Genomic DNA, 24,020 nt, shown 5'->3' with positions numbered 1-24,020 from the left:
TCTCACATTCACTTGCTTCGCTTCAAACACTTGACGAATCCTATGAACATGACATTGTGGCCACCTGGTTTTTCTCTGCTTTGCGCTTGTGATTTCAATGTCTTTAATACAATTTTCCGCTGAGCTAAGCGATCAATATGTACTTGAGTAATGCGATTGAGCCGTTTGCGCACGCGTGTTTTGTAATACCCACATCTTTATAGTTTCTTTGTTTATTTGGGGTATTTACTTGACTTTGACCCTGGTTATAGTTATAAAATAAATTGCAGACAATTACTTCCAATTGATTTTTGTGCTAAGCTGAATGTAATCCAAGCTAGAACTGCCAGGTTAAAGTTTTAGTCATTGCATTATTAAAACTAGACATCATTTTGCAAAGTAATTAGTTTACTTAATACCGTTTTCACACAGAAACTTAATCGAATCACAATTCTATTTAATGATATAATTAAGTTTCCCATTTCATACAGGGCCTTTTGCTTCATTAAGCGAAAATCCTGTCAACAGCCCCAAAAAATATTTCGTTTTTACAAAAAATACTTAAAATGGAGAGCTGCCGTTTCCTTCTAACTATAAATGCAATGACAATAAAATACATGCGCAACTACCCATAGATATTTCACCTAACAAAATATGTGCCTATTTTCGAAAAATCCATATTATCTTTTGCAGCTAAGGCAGCGAAAATAAAATTTTTTAATTTTTTTCCAGTTTTTCTATTTTTCGTAAATTATTGATTTTGGTTGTCATTTGTTACATTGACAATAAAATTCGAAGCAACAAGCAAAACCTACTGGATTTTTCACCCGATTAGGCATTCAATAAAGCCATAATGAGATAATTAAGAATTTGTATTTTGTATGGAAGATTGAGTTCAATTAGGGCTTTAATGTAGAAAACTTGACTAATTATTTCATTAAGCCTCTGTGTGAAACTGGCATTAAACACAGCAAACTTCAGAAGATTATCAGTTAATATTAGTAGTTAATTTGCGCATGTGACTCAACATCGGTGGTGGAAATCTGCATACCGACTTAGTTTGCACACCTAATTACCACCATATAAAAGCCGAAAAAATAAAAAATTCCAAGCGACAGTAATTGATAATAAAGAAACGCACTTTCACTTACTTAACTATAGTAAGCGCTTTTTTTTGGATAAATAAACTTTAAAGTTTTATATGGCTTCTACCATTTATGAATAAATTAAAGGAGCTTAATGACTCATTTACTTTCTAAAAAATATTCAAACATAATATATATATATATATATATATATATATATAAGTGCTCTACGCACTTACACATTTATATACTTATATAGAGCATTCCAGGGTAAATTGTGAATTTCGGTGGATTTACTAATTGGTTTCCTGATCAGCTTACAGTGGCTCATCATTGTACAGAAGAAAATGAATTTAAAATTATTATAATAAAGAAATTGGTATACGAAATAACTGGTTTAAAGAAATATTATAAAATCTTGAAATAAACAAAAAATCAGTAAAAAACAAGTAAGGACGGGACTGCGCAGCCGAAGACTTCATACCTTTCATGAATGGGGCTGAACAATAATCTTATCATATTCGTAATCTCCAAATAAGCGGACGTATAAGATAAGAAATATATAGTGAACAGATGTACATGCCTATACTTTTTTAAGATAAATATAAAAAAATTGCAAAAAATCCCCTTATCTGAACGATCGGCTGTATGGGATATATATTATATATAGCTCCGATCGAAATTATTTTTACAGGAAATCTCCTATGATATATTAGATTATACATCACCGAGTTTCACGTTTATACTTTCTAAATTGCGGCAGAATTGACCAAAATCGTCTTATCGGAACGATCGGTTGTATGGGAGATATATGTTATAGTGGGCCGATCCTACCGGTTCCGACAAATGTCTAATATAATACAAAAATGCATCCTTGTGCCAAATTTCATTGAGATATCTCAAAATTTGAGGGACTAGTTTGCGTTCAAACAGACAGACGGACGGACAGACGGACATGGCTATATCAATTGAGTTCGTCGCCCTGATCAATTCGGTATACTTAACGGTGAGTCTATCTTCTATATTTCTCAACGTTACAAACATCGGACCAAAGTTAATATACCATTTCATGTTCATGAAAGGTATAAAAACATAAAAAATTGGCGTACCAAAAATGCAATGCGAACAACGTGATGGGAAAGCGAATTAGACCTATTCGCCGTGCAGAATTGGTACAAAAAAAAAAGAAATAAAAAAGAATAAAATATGGAATTAAAAAATTGGTATAAAATCAAAAATAAAATGTACTGAAAAGAAAATTGGTATAAAAAGATGCAAAGAATAAGAATTAGTATAAAACAATTTCAGAAAAAACTGGAAAAAACACGATACCTACCTATCACTTAAGTTTCATTAACAACCACTAGAAGAAATATGAAGGCACTACATAGTTGAAGAGTTTTACAAATTTCCATTTAAGTTTTAATCGCCAAATGAGAAAGAAGTTACATACATGCATAAATTATGCTTTAGATAACCACATCATCAACTTTTCTGGATCGGGAATCTGAATTGCGGACGTTCGCCGTACAAAAACGCATTTGTCCCGCACAAAAAGTTTCGTATCAGCTATATAAATTTTTGTAAGAGAAATGTACTTATATTTTTGCAAATTTCGGTGCAACCACTATCCAATAAAGTTGTTTGGGCGGCTAAAATGCCACGATTCACTTCAGCGAAAAATGAAAACTGTCCCGTACAAACTGCAATTATTTTGAATTTTTCACGAAAATTTCAGAAGCAAATTTCTATTTTTGTTTGGACATTTAGCACATAATATTAATGCACTAAATATTCTGTTTGATAAAATTAAAGTTTTTCTTTAATTTATTTAAGGACGAAAACGATAAAAATTCGTTCAAATTGTGCCGTACCAACCATGGAATTCTTCACATGCATATTTAAATAAACTTGTATGTAATTTCTTTGCTGCATGCAGTTTTAAAGCCAAAAGCTTGTAGTATTTATTGTTATACCTTTTGTACGGCGATTGGTGTTTGTAGATGCAAATCACTTTAATGTTAAATATTTTACATATTTTATGCAAATGCTGGCGATTATTAGACTTGTAACGCTCAAATGCTTATATGAAGTACCTTGGAGCCGTATACTATCCCCTTATTCATAAAAAATACAAGAGGTTTATAAAGCATTTTCGAATGACATTTATATAAGAGATTTATAAACCTACTAGAAGACCCGGCAGACGTTGTCCTGCCCTAAATTTTGCCTATCTGCATACATTTTAATAAGCTTTTTCCGTCTGACTCTGCCCCCCCCCCCCCCCCCCCCCCCTTCTTCAATTTTCCTAATCCTTTTATTCACTCCTCCCTCCGTCTTTTTCGCTTCATCTATCTCCATCTTCGTCTCATTCTATCTCTTTTTCAATCTCCTTCTCTCTTTTCTCTTCTCTCAATTTCTTCTCATTCTTCTGCATCCCTTATTGCCTGTCCCAGACGGTGGTATGTATTTTATTCCAGTCCCAGTCCCAGTCCCACTCCGAGTTTCAGTCCCAGTACTAGTCCTAATCCCAGTGCCAGTCCGTCTCTGGATAATATATTACTCTGTACTAAAGCTTTCTTTTGATATCTATAATGTATAAACACTGTCTAGGCATTCACTGGCCCACGTTTTGGCCTATATCTCTAGACCCTAGTCACCCAGGGGTATGAGAATTACCCTCTACTAAAGCACTCATAAACAGCTTTCATTTGTTATCCGTATTCTATAAACACATTCTAGGGTTACTCGGGTCCACGTTTCGGCCTATATCTCGAAACCCTGTACGTCGAACGCAACCAAACCTATGTAGTAACCCCCGCGTGAGGTTTACCCATAAAAATGGGAAATACCCGGTAAAATCCCATCTCTATTTATGATGTTTCGCCATAGAAATCCTTTCCTAAAGCTGGGAAAGTTATTTTCTTAAAAATTAAAACTATTTTTTTGCTTGTTTATGGGATTACTTTCCTAAAAATGGAGAAATTTCTATGAAAAAAAGTTAAATTGTGTAGCTATCACGTTTGTGTACATGTAAATATTGTGAGAAATATCCAATCAAGTATTGAATATAAAAAATTGAAGAAAACTGTTCCCTCGGACTAATGAAAAGTTCTATAAAAAATTGTCTTCAATTTAAAGAAAAATTGGTTAGGAAATGTTTTCCTCATTTTAGGTAACTGTTTTTGTCTGAGTTTATATCACTAGATACTAGAACGCATCACACAATAGCCAGGTACTCTTGCAATCTACGTCTGCTTATAAACAGGAATCTTACAGCTTCTGCAATACAAAGTTAAACGCCTCTTCAATGTTAAGAAAGGCCCACAGCGCTAATTCTTTGTACCTCCTAACCCTCTATTTGTTCATAATCGAATGGCAAGCCGTTTTAATTGACCTGCGCTTACAATATTCATGCTGCGATGTAGATTATCGTAGATTAGTGTGTGGTTCTTGTCGGCCTTTGTAATAAAATTGGCTTTGACTACATTCCGAGAATACGGAATTTACCCTAGTTTTAGGCAACTTGAGTAAACGGAAGCAGCCAGCGACAGAAAAGCCCTATACTTACTTACTTAATTGGCGCTTAACCGTTTAAACGGTTATGGCCGTCAAACAAGGCGCGCCAGTCGCTCCTTCTCTCTGCCACCCGCGCCAGTTGGTTACATCAAGGGAGTTTAAATCGTTTTCCACCTCTGCTTCCATAGGCGGGTTCCGATAGAAACACTTTCTTGGCCGGAGCGTCATCTTTCATTCGCATAACATGGCTTAGTCAGCGCAGCCGCTGCGTTTTAATTCACTGGAATACACGTAGAGGTCGATGAACTTTTCTCCCGAACACTCCCAGAGTCGTTTTATCTGATGTTGTCATGGTCCATGCTTCTACACCATTTAGCAGGACGGGAACGATAACTGACATGTAGAGTATGATCTTCGTTTGCCGGACTTTACTTTTCAATAGCCTACCTAGACTAAAGTAGTATTTATTAGCAAGAGTGATTCTTCGCTGGATTTCAGAGCTGATGTTGTTGCTAGTGTTGATACTGGTTCCGAAATAAACGAAGTCTTTTACTATTTCAAAATTATGGCTGGCAACAGTAGCGTGGTTACCAATGCGCATATGCGCTGACACTTTGCTCAATGGCAGCAGGTACTTCGTTTTTTCCTCATTCACCAACTAACCTAACTTTACTGCTTATTTTTCCAGTTTGGAGTAAGCAGAACCAACGGAGCGGGTACTTAAAAAAAATAAATGTAAGGCGCGATAACCTCCGAAGAGATCAAAGGCCGGGCTTCTCTTCCAATTTGCGTCGTGTTCCTCTTGATTTTCCCTACAAATTGGCCGGACGGGACCTACATGTTTTATGCCGACTCCGAACGGCGTCTGCAAGGCAGATGTGTTTCACTGAGAGCTTTTCATGGCAGAAATACACTTGGAGTGCTTGCCAAACACTGCCGAGGGGCGACCCCGCTTAGAAAAATTTTCTTCTAATTGAAAAACCTTATTTCTAAAATTTTGATGTTGCTTTGCCCGGGGTGTGGACCCAGGGCATACGGTGTGGTAGGCGGAGCACGCTACCATCACACCACGGTGGCCGTCGGTTGCTTAGGCCGATGATATCAATGTCATCAGCATATGCCAGTAATTGCACGCTTTTATAGAATACTGTTCCAGAGCGGTTAAGTTCTGCAGCTAGTATAATTTTCTCCAGCATCAAATTAAAGAAATCGAACGATGGGGGCACCCTGTTTGAAACCCCGTTTAGTTTCGAACGGCTCGGAGAGGTCCTTCTCAATTCTGACTGAGCTGATTGTGTTGCTCAACGTCATTTTGCACAGGCGCATAAGTTTTGCGGGGAAACCAAATTCAGACATAGCAGCATATAGGCAACTCCTTTTCGAGCTGTCGAAGGCGGCTTTAAAATCGACGAAGAGGTGATGTGTGGTGGTTCTGTTTTCGCGGGTTTTTTCCAAGATTTGGCGCATTGTGAAAATATGGGCGATGGTAGATTTACCAGGTCTTAAGCCACCCTGATAAGGTCCAATCAGCCGATTCACGATGGGCTTCAATCTTTCGCACAATACACTTGACAGGACCTTATATGCGATATTAAGAAGGCTGATTCCGCGATAGTTTTTGCAGTTTGCAGTATCCCCCTTCTTGTGGACTGGGCAAAGAACACTTAGATTCCAATCGTTGGGCATGCACTCGTCCGCCCATATTTTGCGAAGAAGCTAATGCATGCGCCTTAAGTAAACAAATAATTAAGCGTTCGTTTTTAGTAATTGAAGCGACTGGCTCTGATAATTTTCGCAAAAAAAGGAGCATCCTAGTATACATACCTTAATATGCAGTAATTCATATGCATAACTAAATCATAAGTGTGTTCTGGCATTCATACATTGTGAATACCCACAGTGCTCATTAATTTACACCTAATTACCTACATTTTTTTGAAGATATTTCCTTTGTTAAATTTCCTATTCGTTTGTATGAATCTAAACAAGGTGATTGAGCCACCCACGCACTCTGCGACCGTAGCAGAATCTCCAGCACAGTCAGCACCTACAGTATTGGCACCAGTCGAGCAGCCCTTGTCCTAAAGCCATACTCGGGTTCACCATTACGTCTAAAGGAAATTAATTTGGCAAAATTAACAACAAAAAAGTTAACATAAAATTTATAAAAAAAAAATTTAATTAAAACAAGTAAGGAAGGTTAAGTTCGGGTGTAACCGAACATTACATACTCAGTTGAGAGCTATGGTGACAACATAAGGGAAAACAACCATGTAGGAAAATGAACCGAGGGTAATCCTGGAATGTGTTTGTATGACATGTGTATCAAATGAAAGGCATTAAAGAGTATTTTATGAGGGAGTGGGCCATAGTTCTATAGGTGGACGCCATTTAGGGATATCGCCATAAAGGTGGATCAGGGTTGACTCTAGAATTTGTTTGTACGATATGGGTATCAAACGAAAGGGGTTAATGAACATTTTAAAAGGGAGTGGGCCTTAGTTCTATAGGTGGACGCCTTTTCGAGATATCGCCATAAAGGTGGACCAGGGGTGACTCTAGAATGCGTTTGTACAATATGGGTATCAAACGAAAGGTGTTAATGAGGGTTTTAAAAGGGAGTGGTGGTAGTTGTATAGGTGGTCGCATTTTCGAGATATCGGCATAAAGGTGGACCAGGGGTGACTCTAGAATGCGTTTGTACAATATGGGTATCAAACGAAAGGTGTTAATGAGTATTTTAAAAGGGCGTGGGTCTTAGTTCTATAGGTGGACGCCTTTTTGAGATATTGCGATAAAGGTGGACCAGGGGTGACTCTAGAATGCGTTTGTACAATATGGGTATCAAACGAAAGGTGTTAATGAGTATTTCAAAAGGGCGCGGGGTTTAGTTCTATAGGTGGGCGCCTTTTCGAGATAACGCCATTAAGGTGGACCAGGGGTGACTCTAGAATGTGTTTGTACGATATGGGTATCAAATTAAAGGTATTAATGAGGGTTTTAAAAGGGAGTGGTGGTAGTTGTATAGGTGGTCGCCTTTTCGAGATATCGGCATAAAGGTGGACCAGGGGTGACTCTATAATACGTTTGTACAATATGGGTATCAAACGAAAGGTGTTAATGAGTATTTAAAAAGGGCGTGGGGTTTAGTTCTATAGGTGGGCGCCTTTTCGAGATATCGCCATTAAGGTGGACCAGGGGTGACTCTAGAATGTGTTTGTACCATATGGGTATCAAATTGAAGGTATTAATGAGGATTTTAAAAACGAATGGTGGTAGTTGTATAGGTGGTCGCCTTTTCGAGATATCGGCATAAAGGTGGACCAGGGGTGACTCTAGAATGTGTTTGTACGATATGGGTATCAAATTAAAGGTATTAATGAGGGTTTTAAAAGGGAGTGGTGGTAGTTGTATAGGTGGTCGCCTTTTCGAGATATCGGCCTAAAGGTGGACCAGGGGTGACTCTAGACTTTGTATGTACGATATGGGTATCAAATGAAAGATGTTAATGAGTCTTTTTAAAAAGGAGTGGACCTTAGTTCTATAGGTGGACGCCATTTCGATATATCGCCATAAAGGTGGAGCAGGGGTGACTCTATAATGTGTTTGTACGATTTGGGTATCAAATTAAAGGTATTAATCAGGTTTGTAAAAGGGAGTGGTGGTAGTTGTATATGTGAAGGCGTTTTCCAGATATTGACCAAAATGTGAACCAGGGTGACCCAGAACATCATCTGTTGGATACCGCTAATTTATTTATATATATAATACCACGAACAGTATTCCTGCCAAGATTTCAAGGGTTTTTTATTTCGCCCTGCAGAACTTTTTCATTTCATTCTACTTAATATGGTAGGTGTCACACCCATTTTACAAAGTTTTTTTCTAAAGTTATATTTTGCGTCAATAAACCAATCCAAATACCATGTTTCATCCCTTTTTTCGTATTTGGCATAGAATTATGGCATTTTTTTCGTTTTTTGTAATTTTCGATATCGAAAACGTGGGCGTGGTCATAGTCGGATTTCGGCCATTTTTTATACGAATACAAAGTGAGTTCAGATATATCGATTTTTGCTCAAGTTATCGTGTTAACGGCCGAGCGGAAGGACAGACGGTCGACTGTGTATAAAAACTGGGCGTGGCTTCAACCGATTTCGCCCTTTTTCACAGAAATAAGTTATTGTCCTAGAATCTAAGCCCCTACCAAATTTCACAAGGATTGGTAAATTTTTGTTCTACTTATGGCATTAAAAGTATCATAGACAAATTAAATGAAAAAGGGCGGAGCCACGCCCATTTTGAAATTTACTTTTATTTTTGCATTTTGTAGCACCATATCATTACTGGAGTTGAATGTTGAAATAATTTACTTATATACTGTAAAGATATTAAATTTTTTGTTAAAATTTGACTTAAAAAAAATTTTTTTAAAAGTGGGCGTGTTCGTTCTCCGATTTTGCAAATTTTTATTAAACATACACATAGTAATAGGAGTAACGTTCCTGCCAAATTTCATCATGATATCTTCAACGAGTGCCAAATTACAGCTTGCAAAAATTTTAAATTACCTTCTTTTAAAAGTGGGCGGTGCCACGCCCATTGTCCAATATTTTAACAATTTTCTATTCTGCGTCATCAGTTCAACTCACCTACCTAGTTTCATCGCTTTATCCGTCTTTGGTAATGAATTATCGCTCTTTTTCGGTTTTTCGAAATTTTCGATATCGAAAAAGTGGGCGTGGTTATAGTCCGATATTGTTCATTTTAAATAGCGATCTGAGATGAGTGCTCAGAAATCTACATACCAAATTTCATCAAGATATCTTAAAATTTACTCAAGTTATCGTGTTAACGGACAGACGGACGGACGGACATGGCTCAATCAAATTTTTTTTCGATCCTGATTATTTTGACATATGGAAGTCTATATCTATCTCGATTCCTTTATACCTGTACAACCAACCGTTATCCAATCAAAGTTAATATACTCTGTGAGCTCTGCTCAACTGAGTATAAGAAGTGTATTTAGATAATAATAAAAAAAGTGTAAGAAAAAATAATAAGATATTAAAATGAAGAAAAATGGACGAACAAAAAAATGGGTAAAGCAAAAAAAATTATGCAAAAAATGTAAAAATCAATTCAAAAAATAAAAAAATTATGAAAAATCCGGTTCACGACTTTCATCTGGCTATACCGAAATACCTTATATATATCTACCTATGCAGCACACTTTTATTTCACTACGCGCTACTGTATGTATGTATTTTGTACATACCTCACTCGTATAACTTTAACTCTGCCATCAATGCTTTACATTGTGCGCCCGGCATTTGACCCACTTTTTTGCCTGCTACTCATTCATTCGTCAGCTTAAAAAAATGACTAATCTATTAGCACAATCTGAACAAAGAAGGTGAGTAGCTCTAACACTCACAACATAGTTTGAGAATCATTTTGAATTAAGTGGATTTTCTTTTGAACTGCTTTCTACCACCCCCTTCTACTTTACTCAGCTGATATTCTCTTTTACGGATTAGCAGTCTCAATGAAGCAGCAAATCTTGCTAAGCAACTAAAACGTATCTTTGAAGCAGATATTACGTGATGTTTTGATGTCAAAATACAGTTAGGGTTTTGGGATATATTTTTCATTTGGATAGTTTTTTTTCTTTGATTGGTAAAGCAGTTGTATAACGATTTTTCCGTCCGACCTTCGTTAATTCCAGAATTTCACCAAATAGCCGTTGCTGTTCAATTAATTTACCCGTATCACCCTACGTAATTTTCTTTTTAATGTCAGAGAAGATTTTATTTTTACTGGTGATTTATTCTCTTGGCCGCCGCGTTATGGAGGTAGTGTGCTCGTCTAAGGTGTTCACTATAGCGGGCGTTCACTATATTCAGATTCAATGGTATACATTTTTCATATACAAATTATACAAGGATGTGTCATTATAAAACACAAAAACTGCGCTTCAAGATTAATGTGCACTAAATATAAATATTTGAATGTGGGCGTTCACAAGCCAATGCCCAGTCACGCACCAATAGCATACAATATTTGACATCCATAAATAGAATGTAAGTGCCAATACAAATTTCTTTTTATACCTTTCATGTTTAAAATTAATTTTGATCATACGTTTTACACGGATTGAAATTTTACACTTACGGTCAGTTATTTAGCAATGTATTGAAAATAGCAATAAAAATGGTTGTAGCACCTTTTATGAGATTTTAGTCTCTTATTTTAGAAAAATAAAGCTCAAAGGGTTTTAAAAATCATTATGAAAATTTAAAAATGTTTACCTAGAATTTTGAGAAATTTTTTGAGGTTTTTGTTTCAATTATTTTTGGTCTAGTGAAGTAAAAGCTTAAGGTCTTTCGAAAACACTGGTAACGGACGACCCCGCTTAGAAAAACTTTTTCTGTGGAGAATTTTTTTGTGAATCGATGAAACGAAAAAAAAAAAACACGCAAGAACCGAACAAGTTAAACCGAACATTACATACCCAGCTGTGCACTTGAAACGCTGTTGTTTGTAGAATATCAGTTAAATGTAGTTAAATACCATAGAGTTATTGCAAACTTTGTTAAGGTTATACATTTAGGAAAAGTGGGCGTGGTCTTTAACCAATTTTGTTTATCTTCAATCAGTCTATATATAATTTGGCAAGGATATTGTCTATGCAAAATTCCAATGTAATATCTTTAACGGCTTACACTTCCAAATTTTCTTCTTCTAAATGTGTTTGGTGACTTTGGTGGCTTTCGATAACGAAAAAGTGGGCGTGATTATCGTCCGATTGCGCTCATTTTCAATACCAATCTTTTCTGGGTCCAAATAAGCTCGTATACCGAAATTGGTGAAGATATCTCAATATTTGCTGAAGTTGTGTTATCGGATGGACAGACGGATGGATATGGCGTAATCAAATTTTTTTTCGATACTGCTAATTTTGATGTATGGAAGTCTATATTAATCTCGATTCCTTTATACCTGTACCGTTATCCAATCAAAGTTATAATACCATGTGCACAAGTACAGCTGGGTATAAAAATCCCATACATTTGAATAAATTTTTGTTTGACCATTTTTTTATTTCACCGTTTCACAGAACCTGGGGGAGTTATTAAGTCCTGAAGTATTTACATGTTGAGAACGCTCAAAAACGTTTTCGGAAATTCGAGAAAGTTGTTCCAAAATTTCGAACTTTTTATTTAGAGTTCCACAGTTTTTTCTATTATGCAGCTTTGTAGCCCAATCAGTTTTAGTCTCTCAAAGTGCAAGTTTTAAGTCGCATGTAGGTTCCACCAATTAGTGGATAAAATTAGGAACCTCCGCCTAAAATCTCGTCGAAGGTTAATCGCGCTAAGTATTCTTTTTAGAGCTTTTACTTTGTTAGACTACAATATTTGAGGTCTCTTAAGTGAGCCCAACCTTTCCAGCCCAATCAAAAAACGATATCGTCCAAAATTGCACAATATTTAATGCTAATTTAATACGCATTAATTGAATGAAAACTAATCCCAAAAAAAAAAAAAAAAAAAAAAAAAAAAACGCGAGCGAGAGCTTAAGGTTAAACTAGCCCAACCTGTGAGATTTTTTAAACAACAATTGTAATAAATTTAATTAACACGTATTAAATTAGCATTAAATATTGTGCAATTTTGTATGCTCTGTCTTTTTTGATTGGGCTGGAAAGGTTGGGCTGGCTTAAGGGACCTAAATAGTTGGGCTACAAAACTGAATACTTGGCAGAAGTTCTGAAAACAGAAAATAAAACATTCGACATTTTTGTAAAATTGTATAGAATTTTCGAGTTTTTCCGAAAACATTTTGGAATTAGTTTGCAGTGTTTCAGTTGAAAAATAGCAGTTGAAGTTTTTATAAAATTTATCAACTCTTCATCTCAAAAATGTTTTCGAAATATATCGAACTTTTTATATAGAGTTTTCTAAATTTTTTAGTATGCAGTTTTGTAGACCAATCAATCAAAGTACAAGTTGTATGTCTCCCAAAACTCACATTAATTTTTGAAGATTTTTGCGCATTTAATTTTGTTTCTTATATGAAAGAAAATCCAAACACGCTTCAGAAAAAACAAAAATTGACAAAGATCAATGGAAGTATTTGCTTAACTAGCGAAGTAAAAAAATAACTGAATTGACCATTAACTGGCGTGTCTCTTAATTAAAAAAAGAAATAGCTGGCATCCTTGTAAAACATTCTCAGTGGCAGCACCTAGGTAGAAAGTCTTAGAATTTAAGATAATGGAAGACTTGGTATTGGGACTTGGCATAACTACCTATTAAATTTCGTGATATGGACACCCATTCTCTTTTTTTTCGTAATAATCTGCATACATATTCTTGGCTGGCTATTCATTAGCATACGACCATATTACATTGCCTCGCAAAGTGCATTTATTCACTGCTCTAATTTAGATAATCTAACTTCTAAACGCTTCATTGCTTTAGTTCACAAAAACTTTGTTTCGCCTTAACTAGAAAAAGAACGCAAATACTTCAATTGACTGTGGCATAAACAAAGTCTTTGTAATCACTGTCATTGCCTTTGCCGTCTACGCCACATTGAACACAGCGTAGATCTGGACGGAGTTAATCATGCGCCTCACCACTATCTGGGTTGGTTATGTGGCTTTCTAGATACATATAGACTTGTATACAGTATTGCGAGAAATTTAGGCAATTGAAGTAATTTAAAACAATAACAGTACATATATGTGTTGTTCATGCTTTAATCAAAATTAGTCAAATAAAAATGGAAACAGTTTATAAAAGCTGCACGATTCATGGTTTGATTGAAGGTTCGATATCAATTTTATACATTTTCTGTGTAAAACTGTAGTTTATATTTGCAACAGTGAATATGGCAACACTGCTACTATGGTACGTATACACTTATGACTCTGTTATCGATGCATCAAGTTTCCAAGCCTTTTTCGCACTCTAGAGTTTTGTTTTTAGTTCTCATGGCCGCAGGTTCTGTCTGTCTTCTGTCTATTGATCTGTGACCACGTCTGAGTTTGCGTTATTGTCTGCGTCTGAGTTTCTGCTTGTAAATACGACCTGCGTTTGTTTGTCTTCAATATGTGATTGATCAATTTATTCTTCTTTAATGCTTTCCTTGTATCTTTCCTGGTATGCACCAAGCAACAGTAATGACGTTCAGCATTCTCATTTTCTGTCCGTAGAAAGATTTGTTCTGTGCTTGTTGCTATCTGCACAAAAATATTGATTTGTACATATGTATACTTAAATACATATATGCAAGTATTGATATATGATAAGCATGCAACCGCCAGTAGGGCGGAAATAGCATAAACACAAATCTTGTAAATGGGTCAACCGCATTGGAGCAATAAATGTGCATTAGAATCATTTAGTTGTCTATTTATATATTTTTTTTGTTACTTGGCGCCTTTTGTTTGTTCGTTTTTTACATGGTCTTTGTTTCCGAGTACATATTTCTTCACTGAAAGAAAAATACTGGTAAAATCAACCGAAATACGGGTCAATTCAACCGAAATTTCTGTAAATTTTTATCCATCGCAACAAGATGTTGAATGAACTGCGCACAAATCGTTGATTCGTAATTGACCGTTTTAGTAGTCAAATGAACAAAAAAAGTTTTTGCGACAGCTTTGTACGAAAGTACCTATGTTGCGGCATTTGCAAGGCAGATGAGTTTTCACTGAGATCTTTTCATGGCAGAAATACACTCGGAGTGCTTGCTAAACAGTGCCGAGGGGCGACCCCGCTTAGGAAAATTTTCTTCTAATTGAAAACCCTTATTTCTAAAATTTTTATGTTGCTTTGTCCGGGGTGTGAACCCAGGGTCTTCGGTGTGGTAGGCTGAGCACGCTACCATTACACCACGGCGGCCGCCATATACATACGTAAATATGTGTATACATATAGTACACAGCATGCCTAAGTACAAAGTAGAGAGCGCAATGAGCGTAAAATTCTCTTTGAAATTTGCTCATGTATTGACTGTTGATCGCTGTTGAAATGACCAGTGAGATCAGCTGTGCTAACAAAAAAATCACTTAGATTGATTAGAAATGTGTCAATTTTACAGAATTTTGTTAACTTAAGAGCGACAATTTCTCTTCTGTTGAAATGACTAAACTAATTTGTTCGCTTGACAAAGAACTCGTCGAATTAACCATAATTCGATCAATTTCACCGAATCTCCGTTAAGTCAAGAACAACAGAACCGATTAATTTTACTAGCGCCATTTCTTTCAGTGTTGTTTCCCCTTGATGCCCACTTTGCCGTTATTGCCTTTTGATTAGGTACTATTAAATCAATAGCTGCAATTTGTATACAACTTTTCAAGTATGCTTTCGGTAAATGGAATTTGGGTGACAATAATCAATTAATAATTTAATGCATTAAGTATTAGAAAATAGCTTTTCGCTATTTATTTGGAACAGAGCTCTTCAAAATTGTAACTGTGACTGTGTTGGTAAGACTACTATGATCGTTTTAGTAGTGGTTTAGTCTAGTGTTGGGAACTATCGAATGAATTCAACTATCGATAGTTAGTTACTGAATAATTTTAACTATCGAACGAATTTTTTCATTCATTCATTTAATTTGTTCTTTAGCTTGCCAGAAGCCAAAAGAACAAATTCTGGATTGTTTTAGTTACCCCTCGGGGTAGCTAAAGAACAAACCTATATGTTAAATTTCTATCCGTATCTGGATCACGCTACATTGGAACGTAACAAAAACGTTAAATATGACTAAAATGGTGTAAATTGTGCTTCAAGTAAATAATGAAAATATTCAATTTAAATGCCTTTGTTACATGTTATGCAAAGCGCATGAATGATATGCAAATGACCTTGGTTCGCAACCCACAGAGTTTTTTGGTCTCCCCAAACCTGTGGGGAGATTTTATGCCTCTACAACAACAACAACAACAACAACAACAGGAAGTAAGGTTACTTAAAATGGATTTTTATCTGTATTATTCAAATCTGTTTCAGAGGCATTATTGATTGCCTTAACTTATACATAAGCTACTGTTTTTTTTTTTTCAAAATTCAGGTCACGTTTAATTAATATAAAAATTGCACATTAAATTTCACTTATAAAAGAAACATAAAACAAATATTTCAAGCACTTAAATACTAAAAGTCGCTATAGTTGTTCTAGCCAAAATCGGATAGTGCATGAGGGTCTATATTAAATTTTCGCCGCAGAGATGGCAACTGATTGTGTTATTAAACCCCTAAAAAAATTGATTGTAAAGTAAATAATACAAGTATGTACATCGAGTTGACATGAAAAATACCTTCAATGTTTAAATTGCTGTTCAAAAGTATTATCATATCCAGTTTATCTCCTTTAAGTCGGTTTCTCCTGTCGTTAATTATTTGCCCTGCTTTCGAGAAAACTCGTTCTGACGGGACCGATGTTTCGGGTATACATAAATATTTTTTCGAAAGCATATATAGTTCCGGAAATGTTGACTGGCTACGATTCCAATAGTCTAGGGGATTATTTGAGCGATCAACAAAATTTTGCCTTAGATATTGCTCCAACTGAATATTTGCATTGACATTGGGCGCGTTTTGACAAATTGTTTTTGCTTCAGCAACTTTTTCATCGCGAAGGTCCCAGAGAGATACTTCGCTTTTATCGACCGATACTTCTCTTGGGGTGTTGGTAGAAACACTTGTGTTTTGTTGCCGTATTAGGGAAGTTACTTCTTCCACTAGCCTTTTTGTTGTATTATTTGCATTAATTTCATTACCGAACGCAATTTTTTTAAACCAAGGATCTAGGAATGATGATTTTGCGAACATTTTGTCAGACTCCAACTGCCCTAATCGTCTCCAAACTACCTCTAACAATCTGCTCTTCAAACTTTCTCCCTCTACAGTTTTCATTTTGCGATTTCGTACTGCGTATTGAAGACCTCTGATTAGGGGCACTACCAGTGACATCGTGGGATAATTTTCTCCTGACAATTCGGTTGTCATGGCCTCTACGGGCTTGAAAAGATTAGTGTAGTCCAACAATGTTTCCCATTCTGATGAATTGAGGAAATCAGGTGCATTTGGTAAAGACGTTATTATGGCAGAGAGTGGTTCTTTTACCAAGCATATGCGCTCCATCATTATAAGGGTGGAATTCCACCGGGTAGGGACATCTTGTTTTAACCTCAGTTCAGTAACGCCCATTTGCTTTCGCATATTTTTTAATTTTTCCGTCGCTTGAGAACTATGGTTAAAGTAAGTGACTATGGCACGACACTTGTTTATGAGCACAGTAACTTGTGGAACAGCTTTGACGGCATCAATTACACATAAATTTAATGTATGCGCTACACATGGGAGGTGGTGCTTCTGTAGCATTTCAATTATATCCTTTTTAATATTAGCCCCGTTATCACTTACTACAGTAACTATTTTGTCAAAAACGGACCACTCATCAAATATTAACTTCAATTCTGTAGCTATATTTTGGGAGGTATGATTTCCTAAGATTTCCTTTGTTGATAAAACTGCAGAAATCATTTTGTTATCCCGAACGAAATGACTAGTAACTGACAAAAAAGATTTTTGACTATCAGAAGTCCACATATCAGTTGTAACTGAAATATGTGTTACAATGTTGAGCAAGTCATGCAGTTTCTTTCTTACTTCATTGTATTTAAAAGGTAGCATTGTATTTGATAAAACTTTTCTGTTTGGCAAGGAATATAATGGCTGAAGCTTTTTTGTATATTCTACAAATCCTAAATTGTCAACGATGGAAAGCGGCTGCAAGTCTTTTGTTATCATCTTTAAAAGAGATTCATCAATATTATTTTTTTCTTGCTCTGAGAGCTCAGAACGTGTGCTGGTAACAAATAATTTTGTTTGAACAGTCCTTCTCAAACATCCACTATTGGAAATGTCTCCGGTAGGTACTGTTAACGAACTGCGCGCTGCACTCCCTGCAGTAGTTGACGAAAGAGAAGTGGAACTATGTTCCTCTTCTGAAATTACTGGCGCTATTTCTCCTGAAGTTAGATTCCTATGTTCTGAGGAAGACGGATGCTTACGGCGTAGATGGTCATTTAAATTTGATGTGTTGCCAGAAAATTTAAAAATTTTTTTGCATATATGGCATTTAACTTCATTGCCATTTTTGGTAAAAAAACTCCCAAACAGAAGATCTCTTCAATCCAGGCCGCATTATAAATATCTACACAAATTAAATCGTTAAAATCACTTCCTCAGTTAAAAATATTTAACAATTACCACGCTTAAAACGTTTGTCGATTAGGTTGACGTATGCTAAATTTCTTTTAATATCTTTTTAACACTGATATATGCACAGCAAAAATTTAAATAGAACGAATGATTCGAAGAAATAGTAATAAGCGAATCATTCATACCAAAAACTAGTAGTTCGATAAAATAGTAATGAACGAATCATTCATACATAAAACTAGTAACTCGAAAAAATAGTAGTGAACGAATCATTCATGCCTAAAACTAGTAATTCGAAAAAATAGTAATGAACGAATCATTCATACCTAAAACTAGTAACTCGAAAAAATAGTAGTGAACGAATCATTCATACCTAAAACTAGTAACTCAAAAAAATAGTAGTGAACGAATCATTCATACCTAAAACTAGTAACTCGAAAAAATAGTAGTGAACGAATCATTCATACCTAAAACTAGTAACTCGAAAAAATAGTAGTGAACGAATCATTCATACCTAAAACTAGTAACTCAAAAAAATAGTAGTGAACGAATCATTCATACCTAAAACTAGTAACTCGAAAAAATAGTAGTGAACGAATCATTCATGCCTAAAACTAGTAATTCGAAAAAATAGTAATGAACGAATCATTCATACCTAAAACTAGTAACTCGAAAAAATAGTAGTGAACGAATCATTCATACCTAAAACTAGTAACTCAAAAAAATAGTAGTGAACGAATCATTCATACCTAAATCTAGTAACTCGAAAAAATAGTAGTGAACGAATCATTCATGCCTAAAACTAGTAATTCGAAAAAATAGTAATGAACGAATCATTCATACCTAAAACTAGTAACTCGAAAAAATAGTAGTGAACGAATAATTCATACCTAAAACTAGTAACTCAAAAAAATAGTAGTGAACGAATCATTCATACCTAAAACTAGTAACTCGAAAAAATAGTAGTGAACGAATCATTCATGCCTAAAACTAGTAATTCGAAAAAATAGTAATGAACGAATCATTCATACCTAAAACTAGTAACTCGAAAAAATAGTAGTGAACGAATCATTCATACCTAAAACTAGTAACTCAAAAAAATAGTAGTGAAAGAATCATTCATACCTAAAACTAGTAACTCGAAAAAATAGTAGTGAACGAATCATTCATACCTAAAACTAGTAACTCGAAAAAATAGTAATGAACGAATTTCAAATGACTATCGAATGAATGAAAATTAGTGAACTATCGAATAACTCGATAATTTTCATTCGATAGTTCCCAACACTAGTTTAGTCGTTTATCAACGAGCAAGGAAGCAAGACGAGTACACTCATTGGTTGTCAACATCAAAAAAACTCGTAAATATGCTATGAAAATATTATTTGATTACATGGGAGTACCAAAGAGTTTTATGCTAACATTGAAAAGCTTAGATACTTCACTCTTGAACTTTTGTTTGGAAAATGTTATTTTGTAATAAGTATATAAAGAAATTTCATCTGAATGTGAGCCTGCGAAAACAACAGCTTATAACTCAAATAGCTAATCATTCTACTCACAAATACTACTTTCGACTGAGAAGGCTATTAAGAAGTAAAGTCTTCCTTCGACGAATCAAAATCACGGTCTATGTCCCTCAATATACCTGTCGTGATGTAATCGAAAAATGATTGGACGACTTTTAAAGTATTTGAAAGAAAAGTTTTACGGAAGGTCTTCCCGTGATGCCAATGGCAGTATCGAGGTTTAATGGTGTGCTGTATGAGCTTTACTTGCACTTAAAGTAAAACAAGTAAGGAAGTCTAAGTTCGGGTGAAACCGAACATTACATACCCAGCTGTACACTTGAAATGCTGTTGTTTATTTTGTGTGCTTAATAGTGTTACAAGGCTGCGCAATAATACATATACATATGGTTCTATTCTGAACTAATTTTTCTTCGAGTTATGGCTCCCGAAACATAGAAAATTGCTTAGTCATAAAAGGGGCGGTGCCACGCCCATTTTTTATAATTTGAAGTTTTCCTATTTATTGTTATAAATCCAATTGGAAAATGAAACACCATTACAGCTTATTTTATTCGTCCACGACCCCTATAAAAATGTTTTATATAAAAGTTGGCGTGGTCCTTAACGGATTTCGTTAATTTTTTTTCGAAGCATTCCTTATACTAAAGGCAACCTCTCTGCCGAATTTTGTTATGATAGGTTTAACGATTTTTGATTTAAGATTAATAATCTTATATATTATTTCTAATTGCTGTTTTTATGTACGGGTTCCTTTTTCGCTCTTATTTGGAATCGAAATCTATAAATAAAGTTTTGGTTGTAAAGATGGATATTCGGACTATTAGTGAGCTTTGGGCAATTTTGGTCGTAGTGCTTTTGTTTAGCTATATTTCATTAAAATAATTTGTTAAAAATAAACGATTGTGAGCACACAAAGAAATCTATTTGTACTATGGCACTATTGTGAATATTTGCACTGCATTACCGGCAGTTGCTACCATACACCAGATGGCAGCGCAAGCTGTAAGTTTTAATTGATTGATAGAACAGCCGATTTCTCTTGATATTTGATAAGAGATTTTTATATTGGTTGCGCAAGATGCACACGGGCTCGGCTCGTATTTGTAAAATTGATGTTATCATAAGTAGGGCGGTGCTCGCTGCATTTAAAAAATTTTTTTCAAATTTTTATAGTCTCAATATCAGTCCACACGTCAAATTTCAACATTCTAGGTTTATTATTTACAAAATAATCAGGTTTTTTGTGTTTTCCAAAATGTTATATATATAAAAAGTGGGCGTGGTTATCATCCGATTTCGTTCATTTTCAATACCAATCTATTCTGTGTCCAAATAAGCTCGTGTACCAAATTTGGTGAAGATATCTCAATATTTACTCAAGTTATCGTGTTAACGGACAGGCGGACGGACGGACGGACATGGCTCAATCAAGTTTTTTTTTGTTACTGATGATTTTGATACATGGAAGTCTATATCTATGTCGATTCCTTTATACCTGTACAACCAACAGTTATACAATCAAAGTTATAATACCCTGTGTACAAGTACAGCTGGGTATAAAAAAATGGTAAAATCAACGGAATTGCGGCTAAATTCAACCAAAATTTCTGTAATTTTTATTCATCGCAAATAGCTGTTGAATCAACTTCGCACAAATTTTCGATTCTAAATGGACCGTTACAACAGTCAAAACAACAAAAAAAAAGTTCATAACTCTAAAACCCTAGCTCTGTTAACTTAAAAATTATTATTATTGTTGCCCTAAGAATAACAATTTCAACTGTAAAAATAACATGTTTCCGTGCTGTTGATATGACAGTGCTTTCTGTGGCACCCTGGTCATAAGAACAAAGTAGTGAGCGGCGTGAGCGTAATTATAATTATTTGATGCTTTTGCATAATATTGACAGTTATTTACTGTTGAAATGACCAATGAAATCAGTTCTTTCAGCAGAATCTGTAATTTTTAGAGAATATTATTAAATTGGGACCAACAGTTTCGCCTCTGTTGAAACCACTGAATAAATTTTTTTCTATTGAAAAAAAACTGGGTTGAATTAACCATAGTGCGACACATTTTACAGAATACATATTAACTTAGGAACAACAAACCCGATTTGTTGATTTTACTAGCGTTATTTCTATCGGTGTTGATATGAACAAAGTGCAATGAACAAAAGCTCAACGGCCTCTGTATATAGCAGCAGAGGAAAGGTAAAACATCCACTGAGTTAGCGTAGAGACGCGTGGAGGAAGGCATGTTATGCCTTGATGCTTCCCAATTGGCGTCAGTCATCGCAAAGCAGCGATTATTGGTGTAACTAGCTACGAAACGACCAAAACACCGTTGATACTAATGATGATTTGCTTTTATTCCCATAGCTGTTACATATTGCCGCAGTCGTCGTTAACATGAATTGATAAATAAATTAAATGTTTTTATTTAATAAACGATAAGCCGATGTAAATTAACTCAACTTAATGACGATAATGTGCCATCCCAGAAATACAAATACCAAAAATATGCAGCTAAATGTTGAGCCATCCACTGACAAGCCAGAAATAACAATAACTATTCATTGTCTTGCAGTTTTTACATTGCCAAAGCCTTTGTGAAATTTTTGTATATTATTGACGCTTGCACAAGCAATTAAAGTTAAACAAAAAATTAAAAATCAAAATACATAACTAATAGGTGCTTATAGAAAGAAGGGAGACCGAAAGAAAGAAACAAAAACACAAATGCATGAATAACAGAAATAACATTAAATTTACGCTAAAATGGAAAGCTATTTGGGCCAACTTTCGTTCGTTTTTGACGTTATCATACTTTTTTTTTGCCTTTTTAAGCAACATTTAGTACTCGTAATACATATTTTGTGTTTAAATACACACCCTCTTCCTTGTGATGGCGTTAACAAATATTGGCGCATTAAAACAGGTGTACATTGGCTGGCTACGTCGGTTATACAACAAAGATACAAAAATCGTAATAAAAAATTTAAGAAATTTAAAAAATCGTTAATAAGTATTGCACCACAACAAAAACTAAACAAATGCATTTATTTAGCAGAGCGTTAAGCAAGCATAACCCAACAAACATTGCGAAAATATTTCATCAATTTTGGTAACTCAATCTGTTTCAAACCTTGTCTTTTAGATGGAGTCTAGTTATACTATGTTCAAACAGAAAAATAAATTGAGGCAATTTCGCTTTAAATTGAGTGGTTTTCATACAATTCAATTTAGCTTACACAATAGTAATTTGATATCTGGTTGGCTCATCTCCACAGCAACAACATACCTTTGTTCAGATTGTCAAAATGTGCGTGTTGGTATTAGGCGAATGGAATGGAATGAAAACATAAAACTTTGAAATTTTTGTGTGTTGTAAGAAAATATGTTCAATGTTTTGGTTTCATTTTGAGTTTGCCATCTTCTTTTGACAATCCCTACTCCGGTGAAATGAAAAAAATAAAATCAGCTGTTGAGATGAGCCACCATATACTTGAGCCACACGTAACTGACGTTTAAATCTACCCAATAAACCCACTTTACAAGGTTGCATTTGCAGTTTAAAACAATTTATTACGCAATTTTTTTTTTTAAATCGGCAATTTATTATATTATAAATTGCGTAATAAATTGCCCAAATGGTATAAATTGCCAATTTTGTGTGTGTTTGTACATAGTATTATTGAATTAAAGTGGAGCTCAACAAAAGAACTATACTTTTTTGAGAATCACCGATTCTACTCTTCTTCAAAAGAACTCAAGGAGTTTGGCTATTAGAATTACACTACAAGATCATCAGTAACAGTTACAGCTGCCTTCTCGAAAATACTAAAAACAAGTCAATCCATTATAGCGCCGTTTGCGTTGAGTGCGCATCATGGCAAAGCCATTTCAAAGCATGCTGTGATAACTCCTCTGGTGTTATTCTACGGAAAATTATTTCTATGTTGTTGTGAGCTGAACAGAGTCAAAAAGATGTTTGTTGTGGGCCCTAGAGAGCCATTGCGTGAATTTATTGCTATACTTAAACTGAAGTTTAGTTTCAAGCTCAAGCCTAATGCTTATTGGGAAATAAACGAAATACATAACACATAGATAATATCTAAATGCAAAGTTAATTATTGTTTTAAAGTTGCGTAACTGCTACATATGCATGTGCATACGTGGGTGAATATAAGTCCTTAGACAAAAGTTTTCGAAGGCCATACACATATCGCACACCTAAAAGGAAGTTAAGTAAAAAATCTGAAATTTTGAAGTTTTAAAGACACCAGATTACCGAATTCAATATCTACTATCTGTACACTTAAATAATACCATCACTTATAAGCGAGCGGGAAAAGGTCTAAATTGTACATGTTATGAATTCTTGAGTATATTTAAGAAAATTGTATTACATAAATGTATGATGACAGTTAGTCCAGATATATTCATCAATACCGAACTTTGTTCAATATCGGGATCTCGGTATTGACATTGCTCGTTTGTATGTGGGTTTGTCGTAGCTGGAAATTGAATGCTTCTGTGGGAGCTAAATTTCACTGTTATTAAGCAATTTTCTACGAATTTTCAACATGGCTTGCCTTGTAGTCTTCTAATTGTCGCAAAAAATTTGGCAGCACTTTTCATTAGACAACTGATTC

The 24,020-nt window shown here is 35.0% G+C and overlaps 2 protein-coding genes across 15 annotated transcripts in view; one reads left to right on the top strand and one right to left on the bottom strand.

Annotated features, from left to right (window-relative positions):
* Pli (E3 ubiquitin-protein ligase pellino) overlaps nt 1-24,020 on the top strand; it is a 111,956-nt gene that overhangs the window by 42,829 nt on the left and 45,107 nt on the right. The gene's annotated exons all lie outside the window — the stretch shown is intronic.
* LOC137238423 (E3 SUMO-protein ligase ZBED1-like) lies at nt 15,591-17,843 on the bottom strand. The gene is made up of 2 exons (XM_067763366.1): nt 15,922-17,843; nt 15,591-15,858 (listed from the first exon to the last, which is right to left on the bottom strand). The coding sequence occupies exons 1-2, from the start codon at nt 17,414-17,416 to the stop codon at nt 15,851-15,853; spliced, it is 1,503 nt and encodes a 500-aa protein (XP_067619467.1). The 5' UTR covers nt 17,417-17,843; the 3' UTR covers nt 15,591-15,850.

The sequence above is a fragment of the Eurosta solidaginis genome, chromosome 1 (genome assembly GCF_040869045.1).
Source record: "Eurosta solidaginis isolate ZX-2024a chromosome 1, ASM4086904v1, whole genome shotgun sequence".
NCBI classification, from domain to species: domain Eukaryota; kingdom Metazoa; phylum Arthropoda; class Insecta; order Diptera; family Tephritidae; genus Eurosta; species Eurosta solidaginis.
Note: the sequence above shows the minus strand (reverse complement) of the source record. Positions and strands in the feature narration are given on the sequence as shown.